Source organism: Euphorbia lathyris, chromosome 9 (genome assembly GCF_963576675.1).
Source record: "Euphorbia lathyris chromosome 9, ddEupLath1.1, whole genome shotgun sequence".
In the NCBI taxonomy this organism is placed as follows: Eukaryota; Viridiplantae; Streptophyta; class Magnoliopsida; order Malpighiales; family Euphorbiaceae; genus Euphorbia; species Euphorbia lathyris.
The window spans coordinates 5,531,964-5,552,764 of NC_088918.1; the positions used below are offsets into that span (position 1 = coordinate 5,531,964).

The 20,801-nt window shown below is 34.0% G+C and overlaps 1 protein-coding gene and 1 long non-coding RNA gene across 4 annotated transcripts; both read left to right on the forward strand.

Moving 5' to 3' along the window:
* The first annotated feature begins 485 nt into the window (after positions 1-485).
* Positions 486-1,319, forward strand: LOC136206932 (agamous-like MADS-box protein AGL80). Its single transcript, XM_065998144.1, has one exon. The coding sequence runs from the start codon at positions 538-540 to the stop codon at positions 1,222-1,224; it is 687 nt and encodes a 228-aa protein (XP_065854216.1). The 5' UTR covers positions 486-537; the 3' UTR covers positions 1,225-1,319.
* A 6,102-nt stretch (positions 1,320-7,421) lies between these two features.
* On the forward strand, positions 7,422-11,574 carry LOC136205379 (uncharacterized). 3 transcript variants are annotated; one of them, XR_010675922.1, is made up of 5 exons: positions 7,422-7,703; positions 8,279-8,354; positions 8,429-8,544; positions 9,295-9,960; positions 11,103-11,574. It is a non-coding gene; the product is annotated as an uncharacterized lncRNA (long non-coding RNA). The 3 variants fall into 3 exon arrangements; XR_010675921.1 differs by having other exon boundaries at positions 8,219-8,354; positions 8,429-9,960; XR_010675920.1 differs by having other exon boundaries at positions 8,429-9,960.
* Positions 11,575-20,801: the final 9,227 nt, after the last annotated feature.

The window sequence follows — 20,801 nt, forward strand, 5'->3', positions numbered from 1 at the left end:
TTGTATTTAGAAAACCATAGTCGATTATTTTTCCCATATTTTTTTTAATAATAGTCGAAAATATTTTTTTTCTAATTATTTCTTTTTGAACAAATAAAAAACCGTGGTAACCAATCCCGGTTGGATCGACATGTCACATATTGACTACGGTTTTTATTGGGTTATTGCATTTTGAAAAGCCCGAAATGACATATCAGAGGCCCGTCTAATTTCCGATCCGACCGGTTCAGGTTTAACAATACCACTTATGCATGACTAACTAATATTTATTTCTATACATGAAATTTTTTTTTTCTGAGGAATCAGTAATGATTTTGAAAATTTATCTTCTAAAATGCCAACCAAGGTTCACTATATCACATTCAATGTATTAAAAATGCCAACCAAGGTCAACCCATGTATTAAAAATGCCAACCAAGATTGTATATTCTATGATTTTGTATTAAATGAATAATTATCCCAATAAGCCTATAAAACACAGACACACAAAAGCTTCCATTTTCTGACTTTCACATAGTTTCATTCCAGTGAAAAAAAATGAGAAAGAAGGTGAAACTTGCTTTCATAGAAAACAATTCAGCCAGAAAAGCAACATTCAAAAAGAGGAAGAAGGGTCTATTGAAGAAGATAAGTGAATTAACTACACTTTGTGATATTCAGGCGTGTGCAATAATATACAGCCCTTATGATTCTCGACCGGAGGTTTGGCCGTCGGAGTACGGCGTTCACCAAGTTGTTTCTCGCCTCACAATGATGCCGGAGATGGAGCAAAGCAAGAAAATGCTTAACCAGCAGAGCTTTCTCCGGCAACGAATCAACAAAGCACTTGAGCAGCTGAGGAAGCAGAAAAAGGATAACCTGGAAATGGAGGTAACTCAGGCGATGTTCCATGGTCTCACCGGACAAAGCTTGATTTATCTGAACATGCTCGATTTGACTGATCTTGGATTGGTAATTGATCGAAAATTGATCGAGATAATCATGAGAATTCAAACCCTAACGGTTAATAATTCTTGTGCCGGAGCCGCTTCTGTAGCGGTGGTGGAAAATTCGGTTGCTGAAGGCGGTGCAGAAGGGACGGTGGTGGTGGCTCAGCCGCCAGTGACGGTGGGATTTGATGTGAATGGAGAAAGTGTGCAGAGGCAACCATGGACGTTTATGGATTTGGACGTTTATGGCCGTCACTGGTGGTGGAGAAGAGATGTTGCCGCCGTTTTCAGATGAGAACGAGGATAATCTCTGGTCCAGTGATTTCTTTCGATATGGTGGAATGTGATCTTTTATTTTGTTGGAGTAATTTCATTTCATGTTTGTCTGGTTTTAGCCACTTTGGCATACAGCCTGAATAAATTGATTTTTAATTATTTTATTTTTGGCTTTGGAAATTACATTTGAGGTATTTTTGGATTTAACGGGTTCTTAAACTTATTCATATATGTTCTTAGATTGAAAATTTGATTGATTGGGATTGATATTCAAAATATTAACCGCTAAATTAAAAATTGAATTTGATGTATTTCAACTTAATATTACTATCTAATTATTTAATTTTTGTTAATTTAGTTTAGCATCATCGGTAAAATTTGGCAAAACCATACATTTTTAGCTTTTAAAAGGGTAAAAAGGTATTTATTCAGAGTTCACAAACTAAATTGAAATTTGCACCCAACACAAGTCTATATCTGATTGTGATTAAAGTATTTGATGTGAGAGTTTGGCTGAGATAGAATCTATTCGACTCAAATTTAATTTTTTTTTAACCGTCAACCTAAAGATGAAAGAAAAACAAAACAAACATAATATATAATTTAGTAATTTTACATATTAAAGGAGTACAGTAATTATAAATGAATAGATAAAATGAATAAACAAACATAAATATATATATATATATATAATTTAAAAATTTAAGGGTAAATCTAAAAAAAAATCATATGTGCTTTCACGTATTATCAAATTGGTATGTGAAAGAAAAATGTCCAAATAGTGACTGAATTTTTTTTGTTTCGGTAAAAACAAGAATCTTTTAATCTGACACTATAAAAATAACTTTAACAACCTCAAATAGAAAAAGTTGAAGACTTGAATTTGTTAGAATATTATCAAGTCTTTAAAGTTTTCAATTTTGAAGTCGTCAACGTTTATTTGAATTTTAAGATATTTGTTAATAGTCTTAATTTAATTTGCTATAATATTATTATCTAATTATTTAATTTGTGTTAATAGTTTTAATTTTGTTTACATCATGGGTAGAATTTGGTAAAAGACACATTTTAAGCTTTTACACGGTAAAAAGTCATTTATTTAGTTTTTACAGACTGATTTGAAATTTTTACCCCAACACAAGTCTAATGGTTAATACAAAATTGTTCGTTTGGTGGACTGATTTTACACGTGTTGTGTAAAAGATTTTTTTTTTTGCTAAATCGAACTTATTCAATTTTTTTTTTTTTCGTATAAGTAGAATTTGGTCAAGAACCAATTTTTAAGTACCAATATAAAATTTTTCAAAATTAAGCTACATTGCATTTAAGATTCTTAACATGTAAAAAAATTATGTCCAATAGAAAAAATCGGATTTAGGGAGAGTCTAATAGGCCAAAAATTTAGAAATTTGGATTTAAGAATGGTCTAACAAGCCAAAGAAATATAGATTTTTGGATTTAAGGATGTCCTAACAAGGAAAAAAAATAGAAATTTGGATTTAGATAGAGCCTAACAGACAGAAAATTTCAATTTTTGATTTAGAGGGGATGACCTGAGCCAATTTTAGGGTGCTAATTCAGCACTCAATTAAATTTCTTGAAGAATGGAGGCCGGAACCACCACAACCTCAGAGTTTGTGAAGACATAGGGCCCGAAACTACTTGTGGTCAAGGTGGTTCCGGCGGCCGAAGGATGCCAGATCCCCTTTTGCATCCGCCCATGCACAAGTCTATATTTGCTACTCAATGTATTTATGATTAAAATATTTGATGTGAGAATTTTACCTTCTGAGATGGAATCTATCCAGCTCGAATCTGAATTTGTTTTAACAGTCGATCTTAAAATGAAAGAAAAACAAAACATAATATGTAATTTAGTAATTTTACATATTAAAGGAGCACAACAAGTATAAATGAATAGAATAGAAAGTACACCCCAATACGGTACTAAACTTCCATATATATCATTTTCATATTTTTCTTAACTCACAACTCTTTATGAATAAGTAAACATAAATATATGCTGTAAAAAAAAAAGTAAACATAAATACATGTTGTCAAAAAAAGTAAAAATAAATATATGTAATTTATTGAAAAATTTAAGGTAAAAACAACTTATGTATTTTCACGTATTGTTAAACTGGTATCTGAAAAAAATTGTCCAAATAATGACCGAGTTTTTTAATTTTGCTAAAAACGATGATCTTTTAGTTTGATACTATAAAAATTATCATTAACGACCTCAAATGGAAAAAATGTTAAAGACTTGATTTTGTTAGAATATTATTAAGTCTTTAATTTTTTCAATTTTGAGATCATCAAATGTTATTTTAATTTTAAGATCATTGTTTTAGTAAAACGAAAAAATTTCAGTCATTTCCTTTAGCAAAACGAAAATGTTGAGTCACTGTTTGGACAATTTTGTTTTCAGGTACCAGTTTGACAATACTCAAAATTTAATATTTATTTTTAGGGTAAATTCCAAAACAAACCCCTGTGGTTTCACCGATTTCTAAATAAACCCTTGTGGTTTGGTTTTACAAAAAAAAAGGAGCGTGGTTTACGCCGTTATCCGAAAAACGGAAAATGGGTTAACAGTGTTAAAAATGAGGGGTAAAATTGGAAATTCCGAATGTTTTAAATTTTTAAAATTTTCTCTTTTTTCTTTCCTTCTTCTTCTTTCTTTCTTTTCTTCTTCTTCTTCTTCCTTCCTTCCTTCCTTCCTTCCTTCCTTCTTCTTCTTCTTCTTCTTCTTCTTCTTCCTCTCTCTCTTCTCCTTCCTCTTTTTCTTCTTTTTTTAATCGAAAATCTCAGATTTCCGATTTCGGAAATCTGGAATTTCCAGAATCTGGAAATTTCCAGATTTCCGATTCTGGAAATCTGGAATTTCCAGAACCCAGAAATCTGGAAATTCCAGATTTCCAGAATCGGAAATCTGGGAATTTCCAGAAATCTGGAATTTTCAGATTTCTGATTTTGGAAATCTGAAATCGAAACAAAAAAAAAAGAAGGGAAGAGAGAGAGGAAGAAAAAGAGAAGAGTGGGAGAGAGGGGAAGAGGAGGAGGAGGAGGAGGAGGAGGAAGAAGAAGAAAGAAGAAGAAGAGGAGGAGGAGGAGGAGGAGGAGGAGGAGGAGGAGGAGGAGGAGGAGAAGAAGAAGAAGAAGAAGACAAATAAAAAAAATAAAAAAAAATCGTTTTTCCAACTTTACCCTTTGCCACGTCAGCATTTTTAACACTGTTAACCCATTTTCCGTTTTTCGGATAACGGCGTAAACCACCCTCCTTTTTTTTGGTAAAAACAAACCACATGGGTTTATTTGGAAATCGGTGAAACCACAGGGGTTTTTTTTTGAAATTTACCCTTATTTTTACAAGTTTGTATAATTTTTGTAATGTAGGGATCTCTAAAAGCACATTGCCATTAAAATGCTTTTCTAGCAGTTGTCCATCGTAGATACTCTGATATCTAATTACTACGAGTTTGAAGAATAATGAAAACAATGAATTCTAGGATTTTGAGCATCTTTCGAAAATTCTCTTAAACCCTATACTTGTACAGTTTTACAGTTTCTTTTAAGGTTTTAAAGTGTCATCTTCTTATCTTTTTAGATCGATCTAATCCAAAACATAAACCCCATAAATATGTTTTTGTTATTTTTAATCAATGGGTTATTACTCATCATTCCATTTATTTAATTGATTAATTTTAAGTTAAACAAATTTGATTGAAATTGGTAAAACGACACATTTTGTTAAACAGTTATTTGATTTTTTTTCCCCCAAATGGGGATTGATGTTCCGTTTTATGACTAGAAGATTACTGAGATTTTTAAAGTTTTAATTTTGAGACCATTTAGGTGTTCTTTGGTGAGTAGAGAAAAAATGAATGGTTAGAGAGAAAAATAAAAAATATGGTTCGATAGTAGATATGAGACTAAACAACTTTAATTCTTAGAAGTTTCCATTTTAAGGTCCTTAATGATCATTCTTAGTGTCAAATTAAAAAATATAATCACTTTTGGCAAAACGAAAACCTCCGTTCCATTTTAGCAAAGAAAAAAAAACTTCTTACTTTTAAGACTCAATTAACTTAATTTCTAAAATTAAATTTTATAAAAAATATACAAAATTTACATTTTTTTTGTTTTATTTCAACTTTATTTTTTCAATTAGACTCTCTATTGTTTTATTTGAACTTATTTTCATTATATGTATGTTTTAAGAATTTATTATTTATAAAATAAATCAACTTCTTACTTTTAAGACTCAATTAACTTAATTTCTAAATTAAATTTTATGAAAAATATAAAAAAATTATAGCCAAAAATAAAAAAAAGTGTGAAAATATTATAATTTTTAGCCAACATACCAAAACAACAAAGTTCAGTGTGCGGGAAGCTTAAAAAAATTTTGCCCAGCCCTGCCGGGCTGGATTTCGAAAAATTACTCCCAATAGTCGGACTAAAATTAGCTTCCCCCAACAACTGTCAATTCCTGGCTCCGCCACTGGCCTCAACTCCATTTTTTTTAGCGGTGATTTTTAAGAATCATTTACAGGTAATTAACTGCTCAAAAGATATAAATAGAACTTGATTCATTCATTCCAAACTACTAATCAACCTAATCAAACACCAACAAAATCAAAAACAATTTTTATCAAATCAATCATATTTCGGATCAAACCAACACATATTATCAAAGTTTAGTCTCTCAAATTGGTCCTCTTAGCTTAAATTTAGTCAATCATATCCTACTTTACAAATCAGATTGTCAAGTTCTTCAATAAAGCTTCTAAATTTTAGAAACTTCAAATTCTAAATTCTTTTAGTTTACTCAACTAAATCTCAATTCGCTTTTTACTACCTCTTAGCTTAATCATTAATGATATTACCCAGTGATCAATTCGAGCTCCTATAGATTAAAGTCCACCATTGTCCTCTTTCTCAAAGCTTCAAGCAATTTTTCATGAAACCGAGATCATTGAATCCTCATTTTCGTGTCATTCTTAGTTCACACATTCGTTCTAAATCATGTTTATAAATTTTTTATTGATCCAATCAATTAAAAATACCCAGAAACAAGCTTTTGAATTTTTCATTCTTGAAAATTGAGCAAACAACTTTTCTGGAGAGCCAATTTCTAAAATTTATTCTGAGCTCGTTCCTTCGTCATTTCATCCCAAACTAATTTAAACCTCTTTAGTTACATCCAATCTCAAAATCCCAATTTTTATTTCGTGAAACACGACCTTCTATAGCCTTCAATATCATCCTCAAAGTAGACTCCATAAAACAGAATCAAGCTTTTGGCTTTACAATCATGAAAAAAACTACTCTTTTAGAGCCATTTCAAAAATTATTCTGAACTCGTTACTTGATATTTTCCTGAGATTCCAATTCCAGACCCTTCTCTACATATGAACTTTAAATTTTAGCTTTTGTTTCGTTCAAATCCGATCTCTACAACCTCCGAAATCGAGTCTGAAAATCCCACGAAATCAATATTTTTCTTCCAGAATTGCAGCTGATTTTTATTTAAATGCCAAATTTCTGTTTAAGTCCCTAAGTTTTTTAAGTCATTTCAAATTCATCCAGAACTACCCGAACAACGTGACGGTCCCCGAGACGAGTTTCCGAAGTTTCAGACCTCATTTTCACGCATCCCAAAAAGCCAAATGATCGGTTAATTTCATTTAACCCCGTACATATTATTTTTATGGCTTGTTTGTATTCCTAGCTTTAACAGTTTTATTTTCGAGTTGTAATTTTCATACTTTATACTCATATTTGTAACACAAAAACATTTATTTTTCATATCTTATCTTAAAAAATTATTTTCCGACCGACCTGTCAAGTAACATCAGGACCCAAGACTGTTGCTTTTATTTTCAGTCGTTGTAACGATCGTCAATCACTTTTCGTTTAGAATTAAAGTCATTTAGGCATAATTATTTATTTATTTTATTCAATTACCATTTCACTACAAAAAAATAGCTACTTAGCTACTGATATTAGCGACCAGATCAAAATCAGTCGCTAAATAGCGACCAATTTTGTCGTTATGATTTTTCCAGTCGGAGAAAGTGAAAAGAAAAACACGCGTCCATTTTAGCAAAATAGAAAATAAAAGAAAAGAAAAAGAAATTAAAAAAGAAATATAAAATATAAAATAAATATAAAAGCACAACAGATAGAGATAAAACCCTAAATCCCCCCTCTCTCTCTCTCCTCTCTTTTCTTCTTCGAGCTCGAGCAGCTCCCCTTTTCTGAAGATCGACGATTTACTCTTCTGTGCTCTCCGATCTAATCCATTCTTCTGCTCCGGTCTATACCTCTCTCTTTAGGCAGTTTCTTGTCCGATCTAAACCCTCAAGCTAACCCTTTCCTCTATTCTTCACCGACCTAAATCCCTCTCCTCTATTCTTCCCCGACCTAATCCATCTCCTTTCAGACCTCTGAACTTCTCCTTTCTTCGGAAGCTCGTCTTCACTCTATCATGTAAGGTTTTAATTTCTATTATTTTGTGTTCTTTGAGATTACTCTGCCATAATATATTAATTTGTGAGTAGGGTGTGAGATATATTGGTGCTTTTCTTTTATATCTTTGTGTGAGATATATTGTGTTCTTTTATATATTTTTCGTGTTCTTTGAGATTCCTCTGCCACACACACACACACACATATATATATATATATATATATATATATATATATATATATATATATATTATCTCATTCTAATGAAATTTTATTTTTAGATTTCTGCTCTGCTTCTGGTTATTATGTTGGTTTATATTGATTTTTCTATATGGATGCTGATGGGAAGTGTTGTGCATTGGTCTGAGTATATCATTTTGGGGAAACATAATAGAAACTACAAAATCAACCCTATACAAATAACTTGCTTCTGCTCATTTAATTGCCTATAAATTTGCTGAAATTGGTGTCTCCTATGGAAAGCTTACAACATTGAGGGATTTAAAACGATTCTGTATTCTGTATTTAATTTGCAGGCTGCTTCATCTCCTCATATACTTGTTCACAATGATCATGTTGTTAATTATTGTCATTAGGATGACAGAGATAAAGAGACAGAGGAGAAAGCAGTCAAACAGAGAATCTTCCTGTCATTCTAGGTTGTGTAAACAGGTAAAAAGTATGCCTTAAGATCTGGTGCAAATAGCTATGTTTCTTTAGATGTTCATCAAGTCATTCTGAATCAGGCTGAATGTGATGAGCTGGCCCAGCATGCTGAAGCCTTGAAAGAAGTTTGAGATCAGAAGTGTACCGCATCAAGACCGAGTTTGAGCAACTTCTCGCAAAAAAGGCCTCTCTCAAGGTGATTATATTTTCCTGCTTTGATCTTTTAACTTTCTGGGCTTTATTTTTCTCAAGTCAATAGTAAGATACATATCTATTGTGAAGACCCTATTTGCTTCCTAAAATAATTCAAGTTGCCCTCATCCTATTGAGTATATTTAAGTCTTATATTATGTCATAGATGACTTTTTAGAAAGCATCTTTCTTTGGGTTTCACTTAAACTTACTAACCCCTGTTTCATGCCATTTTCATATCATATTCATGGAAATGGGAAGTTGACAAAGAAAGTGAACTTCCACACATCATTTCTATCTATCTTATGATAACTATGCAAAAAGCTGCTGGCTTACCTCAAATTTATTTTATCTATACAACTTGTTATACAAGTTATACTCAGAAAGCAATCACTGCAAGTATTTTCTTAAGTCTGCAAGAACATTTGAAAACAGTTGTATGTTACAACTGTTTATTGTTTTTAAATTTTTGTTTTATTGAGTCTAAATGTCAAACTTCATACTCATTTGTAGCACTAGTTTAGCCTTATGATCCTTGAATTTGTATTTTAGTGGAATTGTATTTTAGTGGTACCTTGCCCTTTATGTTTCATTCTTAGCATAGTCATCAAAAGAGAAGGAAGTTGGTCTCACAAACTCTATAATCAAATTTCTTCTTCAGTGGAGCATTTTCACATATTTTTTAAGGTCAATTTCTTCCAATTCCATTTCAACCCCTAAAAAGCTTATAATTAATTAATTATCTTGTCAGCAGGCATGAATTATTGGTGATGATTAATGGAGGCAGCGGTATAACTCCATTTATCTTCATAATCCGGCAAATAATTTTCCAAACCACAAAACCGAACACCCAAGTTCCACGTGTCCTTTTAGTTTGTACATTTAAGAACTCTACTGATCTTGCCATGTTAGACCTCTTGCTTCCCATCAATGTCTCACATATCAACCAGCTTCACCTCCAAATCGAAGCTTATATAACTAGAGATGAAGAGCAAGAGCAGTCTAAAATTGAAACAAAATGGTACAAACCAAACCGGAAAGACTCAACCATAACTGCACCTCTCAGACCCAACAACTGGCTATGGTTACGTGCAATAAGTGCATTATAATTTGCCATGTTCCTCCTATTGTTAGGGATTGTTAATCGGTACTGTATTTAGCCAATTGATAAAAACAGTAATTTGGTATACCATTACTCTTATTGTGTGCTGTGGGATATGTTTCTGGGGTGTACTTGTATTGTGGTTTTGTGTAGTGGAGTTATACTTTGGAGGAAGAAGCAGAATGAGAAGGCAAGTGTGCAATAGATTCAGAACATGGAAATGGAAACCCCTAAATTCAAGTGAGGTTGAAAGCTCTCCTCGGCAGTCCCTTGTTGAAGCTACCAAGGTGTATTTTGGTGCTAGACCTGATCTCAAAAGTAAGTTCTCCCACTTACTCTAATTTTTCCTATATTCTCTAAACTTCAAAATCGGTCATTATATGGCTCTGGATTTTGGCTTTACTAATATAATGACTTATGACTTGTGAAAAAGTAAATGTGTGTCAAGTTTTTCATGTAAAATTGTAAGAAAGAAACCCATTTTATCTTTAATTTTCATTGCCTTTTCACTGGAACTGTTTAATTGATTCTTGGAAACATGTAAACTCTGAGATAAAAAGCTTCAACTAGGACAGTGTGTTCTTCTTTTTGTAGAAAAAAAGTTTGTTTGACACTTTAATTCCGGACGGCTAGAATCTTTTAAACAGTCCAGGCTTTTAACACCCGGACTGTCATTCCAGGACTTGACTCCTGGACGGATCGGTTAACTACCCTAAAATTAGAAATTATTTAAAATATAACATGATTTTGTAAATTTCTTGTTTCTCTACACCAAAGTTATCCTTAACCCCTAATTTAGGCTTTAAGCCTATTGCCTTATATATCTTCTTTGAAGAGTTTTCAGCAAACAATTAAGCTTAAATTTGTCAAAATATGGATCTTAGGTAATTATGTTCCACCTTGATTTTCATTCTAATTATATTTTAAGCATAAGTTACAAGTTCAAGTTCACACAGGAGTTGTGTCTAAACTCTGATGTTATTAAAATAGTTTGGGAGCTATGGTATATCTGGTTATTTCTTTTTTTTCATTCTCTAGTACACATGCATATGTCTATATTAAGGATTTCATATTTTACGTCTTACATGGAGTTTGCAAAGTTATCAAGAAGGGTTCATCTCGTTTTAATACATTTGAGTCTGCGGAACATTACTTTTTTAGTGACTTAAGCTGGGCTTAAGTTGTTCTATGTTCACTAAATCTAGTTTCTGAAAGTTTTGTTTTGTTTTTTTGCCCTGAAGGCATATTTTACATTCTCTGAATTTCATCAACAGCTAGTAGATCATCCCTTTTACAAAATTTCTACCTTTTTTGTACTATGGCGTTTTCTTTCTTCTTAGAAGTTAGAACCCTTATTCCTTTGGGTTTTGTCTGACAGTTTTATATCTTTCTTTATTTCCTTGTCTTTTTCCGAATTTTGTATTGAACCCTTATTTGAATTTTTGTTATCCTTTTTTCAGTTTCTAGGGTGGAATTCAAACCCATTGATCTTCAATTCAATGTTCCATTCGAGTCGAAGCTTCAGGATAGAATGGAGCAGAAAATGAGGGTGAAAATGGCCAAGAAGATTAGGCTTGCGTAGAAAGAGGCTAGTTCCTATAAAAGGAGATTGAGAAAGAAGGGAGCATGGCCTCCTTCAAAGGTGAAGAAGTTATTAGGTTAATCTAGAATCTAGATTAGGAAGGATTCGTGGGAGTGCTTACAACGGGTGACTCAAATGTAGTTCCTATGCATACAGATTTACCGAGAATGCAATAGAGTTGCTGACAAACTTGCTAATGTTTGATCAATGATGTAATGGTTTTTGTAATTATAGGTTTGTGTAGTTAGGCATTTTTTGCCTGTTTGGGCTGAACTTATTGTATTTGTTATTCTTTGTTTTCTTTAATAAATTCAGGGTCGTTGGCTCTGGATGCCAATTTAGTTGGAATTTCTGGCCCCAATTTTCATTCAAACAAATATCAATTATTTCTAAATATATTTCTAGTTTTCATAAATATTGTTTATTGTAAAAGTTTATGAATTGTCCGGTACAATATAAATTGGTAGAAAAAATCTCCAGTAAATTACCGATAGAATTTCCGTCGGAAAATTCGTTGGTAAACTACCAGCTTACGTGTCCATCTAGCCCATTAGCGACTGCTTCTTGTCGCAGAATGTGGTCGGTAAAAATTGCGACCACTCAGCGACTAAATCAAGCAGTCGCTATTATCTGCGACTATAATAAAAAAATAGTCGGTATTTGTCCAGCGACTAAGCACTTACCGACTGAATGCATTTGGTCGGTAAACCATGAAATTCAGTCGGTAAACCACTTTAGCTACCGAATTAGCTACCAGAATTGCAGTAGCTAACTAGCTGTTTTCTTGTAGTGTTTTACCCTTTGAGATCTAGCTTGTCTGGCAGGCCCGTCTTATTTTTACCATTTTTAATCCCCACACTCGCGTATCATGGTTGAAAATTGAAAGATATTTTGAAAATATCACAAAGAGATATGATTTTTTGTAGACTTTAGCCAAAAATATTATTTAGTTTTTAGAGACTGGTTTGAAATTTGCACCCCAACATGAGTCCAAATTTGTTATTGAATGTAGTTGTGATTAAAATATTTGATGGGAGAGTTTTACTTTCTGAGATTCCCCTATCCAACTACAATTTGAATTAGCTTGAATTGTCGGCTTAAGATAGCATATAGTTTATAAAGAAAAAAAAGAAATTACTATTAGTAATTTTATATATAAAGTGTAAAGATGTAAACTATCTTCATCTCCATATCACTTGGTACATACCAAGCCGTATTTGGAACTCAAAAGCTACTAAAAGCAGCTAAAAGCAGTCTATGAGTTTTTTTTTTAATTATTAAAATGTTATAGAATATATTATTAAATTAATTGGTAGTTTCTATATGATTGAGTGGTTGTAGTATAATCCATTAGAGGGGATAGTTTAGTAGAATGTAATTAAATTGGTCTTATATTGATGATGTTTTATAAATATTGAGTGATTAGTTGTGCAATTCATTTGCAGATGCTAAACTGCAAAGAAAAATTCCTAACCATAATAATCACTATATTGATTAGATAACAAAAATTAAAATTCCTAACCCTTAAATGAGTACATTATTAAGCATAAAACTGCAAAGAAAGCACATGACAATACTAAACTTCATTGTACAGGGGCTTAATACATTAGGAGCCGCTCAACGTGATTCAAAAAGATGATGGCCCCTTAAGCTTATAAAGTGTCTCGTTAGCTCCCTGAACTTTCTTAAAATAACATGATTAACTACCTAAATTAACGTGCCAGAACGAGAATGGTTTTAGACAAATTGAAATTTATATTGCTTTAAGCAAGTTCACGAAACAAATTCATACTATAAGCAAGTTCAGTGGGCTAACAGATCACTTTAAACATATTAAAAATGATTAATATGTTATTTTAAACAAGTTGAAGAGGCTAGTGACACACTTTATAAGTTTAAAGGGCCAATTGAATTTTTGAATCTAATTTAGTGGACGAATGATGTATTAACCCTTGTTTAGGCGTTAGAATGTTCATGTTCAGCGACGAACTAATATAGATGCAGATGTGTTTGTTGGAAACAAAGGAGGGTTACAGAAAAAACGGAATTGAAATTAAGAACGAAAATCGGACTGTGCCGTGGCGGAGGCCACTGCCTTGAAAGCGATTTCGGCAGACCGAGGTGCAATCTGTAACTCCGGTCGCTCCCCAAGGTTAACACAGAAAACCTACGGATAAAAAATAAAATAAAATTCGGGCCCAGTCCAGTCGGGCGTCGCGCGAACGAACGAGCGAGCGCGCGCGTGTGGTATATTTGCTAAAAACCACTTAACACAATTTAAAGGCTCCTAAAGCCCAATTCTATATATACCCACTCAAAGGGTTATAAGTTTCCCATGTGGGATTGTAAAAGTGCTCTTGAGAGCAAGGTGGTTAAAGACAAATATACCCCACACTTTCAAAGCCATTTCTCATTCAACATAACAAAGCCATTTTCTAACAATCCCCCACAAATGGCTTTATAAAAACAATTTTAAAATAGCACAAAGAAGATAATTTTCTGGGCAAATAAAAAGAATACGATAAGGTTATGAAGAACTTAAGTATCAATGTCTTTCGATTGAATTGATACGTAGTGAGATGAGGCAACAGGGTGACGTTTTAGAAGTGAATTACTCTTGAACTTCTAAAACTTCATCTGAGACCCCCACAACACGTAAATAACCTTAAAAACTTTTGCTGTTCTGCGATAATACATTACAACGCTTTTGAAGTCCATGCGTACACCTTGGGTCTCATGAGTGCTCTAGAAAGACTGCCCGAGTCTTTCATAGAAGGCGGCCCACCTCCACACTCAAGTAGGTGATCTCAAAATGAGATCATTAAGAGTTTCTCATAACTCAACCTTCAAAACACATCCATCAGATCCATTATCATGAACCACCACTTAATCGGGCTATGGATTACACACGCACTATTATTTGCCATAGGAATGGGAGTAGTATAGTGCATAACAAGGAAAATATGGTTTCGTTTGACCACGAATGGTGTCCACCATATTTCCTTTACTCAACAGGCTTTAGTCCCATTCCCCTCGACGACTCAAGTACAACTCTTCTAGGTAACCCTTTGGTAAAAGGATCTGCTAGATTCTTTTCTGACCTCACATAGTCTAAGGAAATTACTCCATTCTTCAAGAGTTGTTTCAAAATTCCATGTCTAATGCGAATAGGTCTTCTCTTTCCATTGTAGACACTATTCTTTGTTGTACCGATAGCTGCCTGTGAATCACAATGCATTGAAATGGGTGCAGAAGAATTCCCCCACAATGGAACATCTGCTACTAGAGCTCTCAACCATTGTGCTTCTTGACTAGCCAGTTCAAGAGCTATAAATTCAGATTCCATGGTTGATCGAGCAATACAGGTTTGCTTGGATGATTTCCAAGACACTGCACCACCACCTAGAACAAAAACATAGCCACTGGTGGAACTCACCTTATTATTGTTAGATACCCAATTTGCATTACTATATCCTTCTAAAACAGCAGGAAATTTAGTAAAGTGCAAACAATAATTCATGGTACCTCTTAAGTATTTCAATAAGCGATAAAGTGCAGTCCAGTGTTCATTACTTGGACAGTGAGTATATCTACTCAATCTACTAACAGCATAGGCTATGTCAGGTCTAGTATGGTTCATTAGGAATATTACACTACCTATGATCTTAGCGTATTCCTCTTGGGAGACACTATTTCCTCCCTTATTACTTGTTAAATTTACACTAGGATCATAAGGAGTTCTAGCTGGAACTACATCAAAACTGTTAAATTTTTTCAACAGCTTTTCAACATAATGTGACTGTCCTAATGAGAATCCATTTTCTGTCTTAGTAATTTTGATGCCAAGAATTACATCCGCTTCTCCCATGTCTTTCATGTCAAAGTGAGAAGAGAGAAAAGATTTTGTGTTATTAACCATATCTAGGCTTGTCCCTAAGATAAGCATGTCATCCACATATAGGTATATAATCACATAATTCGAATCACAAGACTTAGAATAGACACATGTATCTGATCCATTACCACATACCCATTGGAAAGTAAAACACTGTTAAATTTTTCATACCATTGCTTGGGTGCTTGTTTCAACCCATAAAGTGATTTTTTCAATTTGCACACTTTGTCCTCGTGTCCAGGTATGACGTGTCCTTCTGGTTGCTGTACATAGATCTCCTCTTCTAAATCCCCATTTAGAAAAGCCGTCTTTACATCCATTTGATGTATCACCAAGTTATGAATTGCTGCAATGGCAATCAGAACTCTAATAGTAGAGATTTTAGTAACAGGAGAATAAGTATCAAAATAGTCAATTCCTTTCTTTTGACTATAACCCACTACAACTAATCTAGCTTTAAATTTTTCAATGGATCCGTCAGGCCTCAATTTTCGTTTAAATATCCATTTACACCTTATAGGTCTAGAGCCTTTTGGCAGATCAACTAATTCCCATGTATGGTTGGCCATAATGGAATCTATTTCACTCTTAATAGCTTCTTTCCAAAAATCAGCATCTATAGAAGTGACTGCTTCTTTATATGTTTTTGGGTCTTCTTCTATTAGATAGACAGACATAATCTCATCAGTAATGTTATCTGGATTTTCTAATAGAAAGCCTGAAATGAAATCTGGTCCGAAGCTATTTTCTATTCTTCTTCTTTTGCTTCTCCCAGGTTCAAAAGCAACATCATTTTCATTCTCATCCTGAGGTAGAGATGAAGCAGACACAATTGGAGTAGGAATAGGTAATGAAGTAGAAGCACTAGTTGCATCACACTGTTTGTCTTTCTTTAGGGGAAAGGTGTTTTCAAAAAACACTACATCTCTAGATTCACATATGCTATAGTCGTTTAGATTCATGAACCTATAAGCGGCACTATTTGAGGCATAACCAATGAAAACACAATCAAAGGTCTTGGGTCCTATGTTTGGCTTTCTAAAAGATGGAAATGCAACTTTAGCAAGACAACCCCAAACTCTCAAAAAATTCAAATTGGGTGCAAAACCCTTCCATAGTTCATAGGGAGTTTTATTTCCCCCCACATGTTATCAGATAACCCATAACTAATTAACATGGCATTCATCATCTCTTTGAGAGTTCTATTTTTCCTTTCAGCTATACCGTTTTGTTGAGGTGTATACGGCGCACTAGTCTCATGTACAATGCCATTATTCTCACAAAAGGACTTAAGGAAAAAAGTTCCATACTCTCCTCCCCTATCGGACCTAAGCCTTTTTATTTTCTTGTCTAATTGATTCTCTACCTCTGATTTAAATTTAATAAACATATGCTCAACCTCATCTTTTGATTTTAATAAATATACTTTGGTATATCTATAGAAGTCATCAGCAAAAGTAATGTAATATCTTTTGCCACCTTTGCTAACAGAGTTTTTAAAATCAGCCAAATCAGAGTGAATTAAACCAAGCAGTTCTGTACTTCTATTCTCAACAGGTAAGAAAGGTTTCTTTGCAAATTTTGCTTCCACACATATAGAGCATTTGGAATTAATTTCAGAATTAGTGACATTTATAACATGCATATTTCCCAATTTTTTAATGGAAGCAAACTTTACATTTCCTAATCTACCATGCCACAAATTAATGGATTCACTCAAGTAAACAGAAGCAGATGTAGTTGCATTAATTCCAACAGAATTCACATGGACAGTGTTCAAAATAAAGAGGCCATCAGCTAGGTACCCTTTTCCCACAAAAGTCCCATTCCTAGTGAGAATAACCTTATCAGCCTCAAAAATAATTTTTAAACCAGCCTTATTTAGCAAGCTACCAGAAATAAGATTTCTACGAAGAGCAGGCACATACAACACATTATTTAAAAACAAGCTTTTTCCAGAAGTTAACTTAATTAAAATTGTTCCTTTACCGACAACACCAGCAGTAGTGGTGTTTCCCATGTAGACGCATTCCCCATCGGCAGCGTCCTCAAAGTGATTAAACAGGTCCTTGTTTGAGCATAAGTGCCTTGTAGCTCCAGTATCTAGAACCCAGTCCGTTTTGTTTTCCACCAGATTAGCTTCAACCACAACAGCAGCAATAATTTCTTCATTTTCCACCAGATTGGATTGTGGAGCAGCTCTGTTGTTTGGATTATGATTGGTGTTCTGTTGGTTCTTCCTTTGGTAGCACTGAAATGCCTTGTGGCCAGGTTTACCACACACAAAGCATTCCACTACTTTCCTCTTCTGAATTCTTCCATTCTTCTTGAAAGGCTTGTTCTGGTTTGAGCCTTTTTGGAATTTGGTTGAAGGTCCTTTGTTCCTGTCTTTTGGCACCACATCAGATTCAACAATATTAGCATTAATTGAAACAGACTTAGAGGAAAGTTGCTTATCTTTCATTCGATTTGCTTCTTCAGTTCTCATGTGGCTGACTAGCTCCTGGAGACTGAAGTCTTTTTTCTTATGTTTCAAATGGTTTCTGAAATCACTCCAGGAGGGTGGAAATTTTTCCAGGAGAACATTGGCTTGTAGCAGATCAGACATTGTCATGCCTTCACCCAGAACTTCCGCAACTAGATTCTCATATTCATGAATCTGGTCAATGATTGGTTTTTCATCAACCATTTGATAATTGAGCCATCTTCCAACCACGTGTTTACGTTTACCTGCATCATCAGACCCGTATTTTTCTTTGAAGGTGTCCCAAATTTCTTTGGCAGACCTTTTATTGACAAAAATATCGAACAGTGGGTTCGACATATGATTTAGGAGATGACCCCTGACTGTTTTGTTGTCTTTTTCGTATTTTGCAGAACGAGTGTCGTACTGCTGAACAATCAGGGACATGGCAGTACCATTTGGGTCAGAGGGTGGATCCTGGACAACAACATAGTCCAGTTCGAGCTGTTCAAAGAAAATCAGAATTTTCTGCGACCATCTTTTGTAATTAAGACCGTCTAGAGGTTCAAGTTTGGAGAGGTCAGGAAGGGATTTCGCAATTAAAGCAGACATGATTGCGAAACAGAAACTCGCTTTCAAATTGTTGGAAACAAAGGAGGGTTACAAAAAAAATGGAATTGAAATTAAGAACGAAAATCGGACTGTGCCGTGGCGGAGGCCACTGCCTTGAAAGCGATTTCGGCAGACCGAGGTGCAATCTGTAACTCCGGTCGCTCCCCAAGGTTAACACAGAAAACCTTCGAACCTGTGCACTCAAAGTCGAAGATTGTAGAACAGCAAAAGAGTATTTTAATTGCCCAGGAAAAACGATTGAAAGAAAAACTGTGTTTAGAAAAGCTGGAAACTTACTGTATTTATAGGCCACAGAAATATAGAACGTGGAGTGAGACCAGGAGATAAATAAGGTTCCGCTTTTGATTAATTAAAATGCTGAAGAAAAATTCAAACAAGTTGAAACGGATAAAAAATAAAATAAAATTCGGGCCCAGTCCAGTCGGGCGGGCGTCGCGCGAACGAACGAGCGCGCGCGCGCGTGTGGTATATTTGCTAAAAACCACTTAACACAATTTAAAGGCTTCCCACTCAAAGGGTTATAAGTTTCCCATGTGGGATTGTAAAAGTGCTCTTGAGAGCAAGGTGGTTAAAGACAAATATACCCCACACTTTCAAAGCCATTTTTCATTCAACATAACAAAGCCATTTTCTAACAGTGTTAGCCAAATCCACTTTTTCTTACCGTATTTTTTTATGAACCTGATATATTGTGAGATATGTAGCTAATACTGATATAACTGATTTACCTTATTTAATCTTTGCATTTTGTTCTTTTAAAAAAACTAAACTTTCTATGTATGAGTTATAAATGAGAGACAACTTTGTATATATCTGAACTTAGACTAAGAGTCCAATAAAGGTTAGAGAGGGGCCGGAGTCCGGCGAACCCACTCTGATGCCTAAGTAAGTGGATAATTTAGGAAGGGTTGAAGAGTAAGGACTAGTTGTGAGATAACAGTTGATGCACCATATGAGGTGGATATACATATCTATATGTATGTTAGGTCGAATCCTTTGTCTAACATGAGTCCTTTAAGAGTTAGGATTTCTTCTCCTCTTAGGATTCTAATCCTAGCAGAAGTACTTTTATGATGTGGAACTCTTGACCTAACTACATAGCGGTTTCCCTCGTAGAGAAAACGTTCCATGGAAGTCTCTTACTGATCCCAAATCCTTTATTCGTTACACGTGGCGTCTAATCTGAAGGATTTGATTCTGCCATGTGTATGTAGTGTTTTTATACAATATCATATATCCTCCGTTTAGTACTAAATTCTTCTATGATTCAGCGAACATGATAGAGGCGAAGAAGAATCTCTTCGGCATTGTTCGTTCCTGGTTGCCTTTGCCCTTGATTATACATTTCTTTTCACATGTATGGTTTTGTTCTTTGGGAATTGTTTTTTGTATTAACACACCTTGGCCATGTGTCTCACGTTAAATGGCCTAGGCATCCGTGTGTGTAGTATTTCAAGAAACGATGACATAAGTAATGATTGTGAGTATTAAATTTTCTATCAATTTCTCTTTGAGCGCTTCCACTTCTTCTGCTCTTATAAAGGTGCCATTTTTACCTATCTTCAACTTTTTGCCATTTTTTATTTTTGAGAGCAATGTTTTGTTTTGCATTTCTTTTTTTTTCTATATCTTTTGTAATAAGTCGCAAGAAGACACGAGTTGAAGGAGGTGTTGCTTCTGTGGAACCGAGGAAGCCTATTGTATCCAACCTTCGAAATTTTGAGCAACCTTCTACTTTAGACAATCTTACACTGACGATGCTGGTTTTTATCTTACCTGAATTTTGCATTTAGGATTTTCAGCTCCTACTCCAGACCAGGTGATAACTCAGGCCCCTGAACGTTGTTTGGGCTTTTATAAAACATTTTTAGAAAATGGGGTTCGTCTATGATATGATGATATGACCACCACATTGAAAATGATGAACTTTTATGCATGACATTGAAAATGATTAACTTTTATGATTCTTTATGAAACTCGCAATGAAGGAGAATGAGAATGCATTTTGAAGGAAATGTGAGACTTCAAAAATGATATTTGGTCACTTTTTTGCGAGGTTAATCGAAAAATGGTAATTGAAATTTGGAGTTAGTTCTAAAAAGATCCTCCAAGTTGATTTTGTTTCAATAAAAAGCTATTGAACTTTCATTTTTATTTCAATAAAGTAATTTCGGTCATATTAGGAAAAAAATCACATGAATAGTGACATAACCACCGTATTGAAAATGATTTTATGTATGGCTTTACAATTATATGAGAGATGTTAAGGATAATTACATTAGTAATGATCACTTGTCAATAATAAAATCATATCTTCCAAATCCTATTTCATTGTAATCTCTATAATTAGGAGTCTTTTTCTCTATTCTATTTAACCACTTTTTTTTGCTGTATTTGTAAATAGATGTGGCTAAAGTACACACGACACGAATACACGATACGAAATCGATACACGATTTTAGTGCTTGAGCTGAGTAGGTAATGTATCATTTTGGGTTGACACGGAACTGACACACAAATTTTTGAATTTGGGTTGGGGTTGATATGCTAATCCAAAAACGACGCGAAAGGAAACAAATATTTAA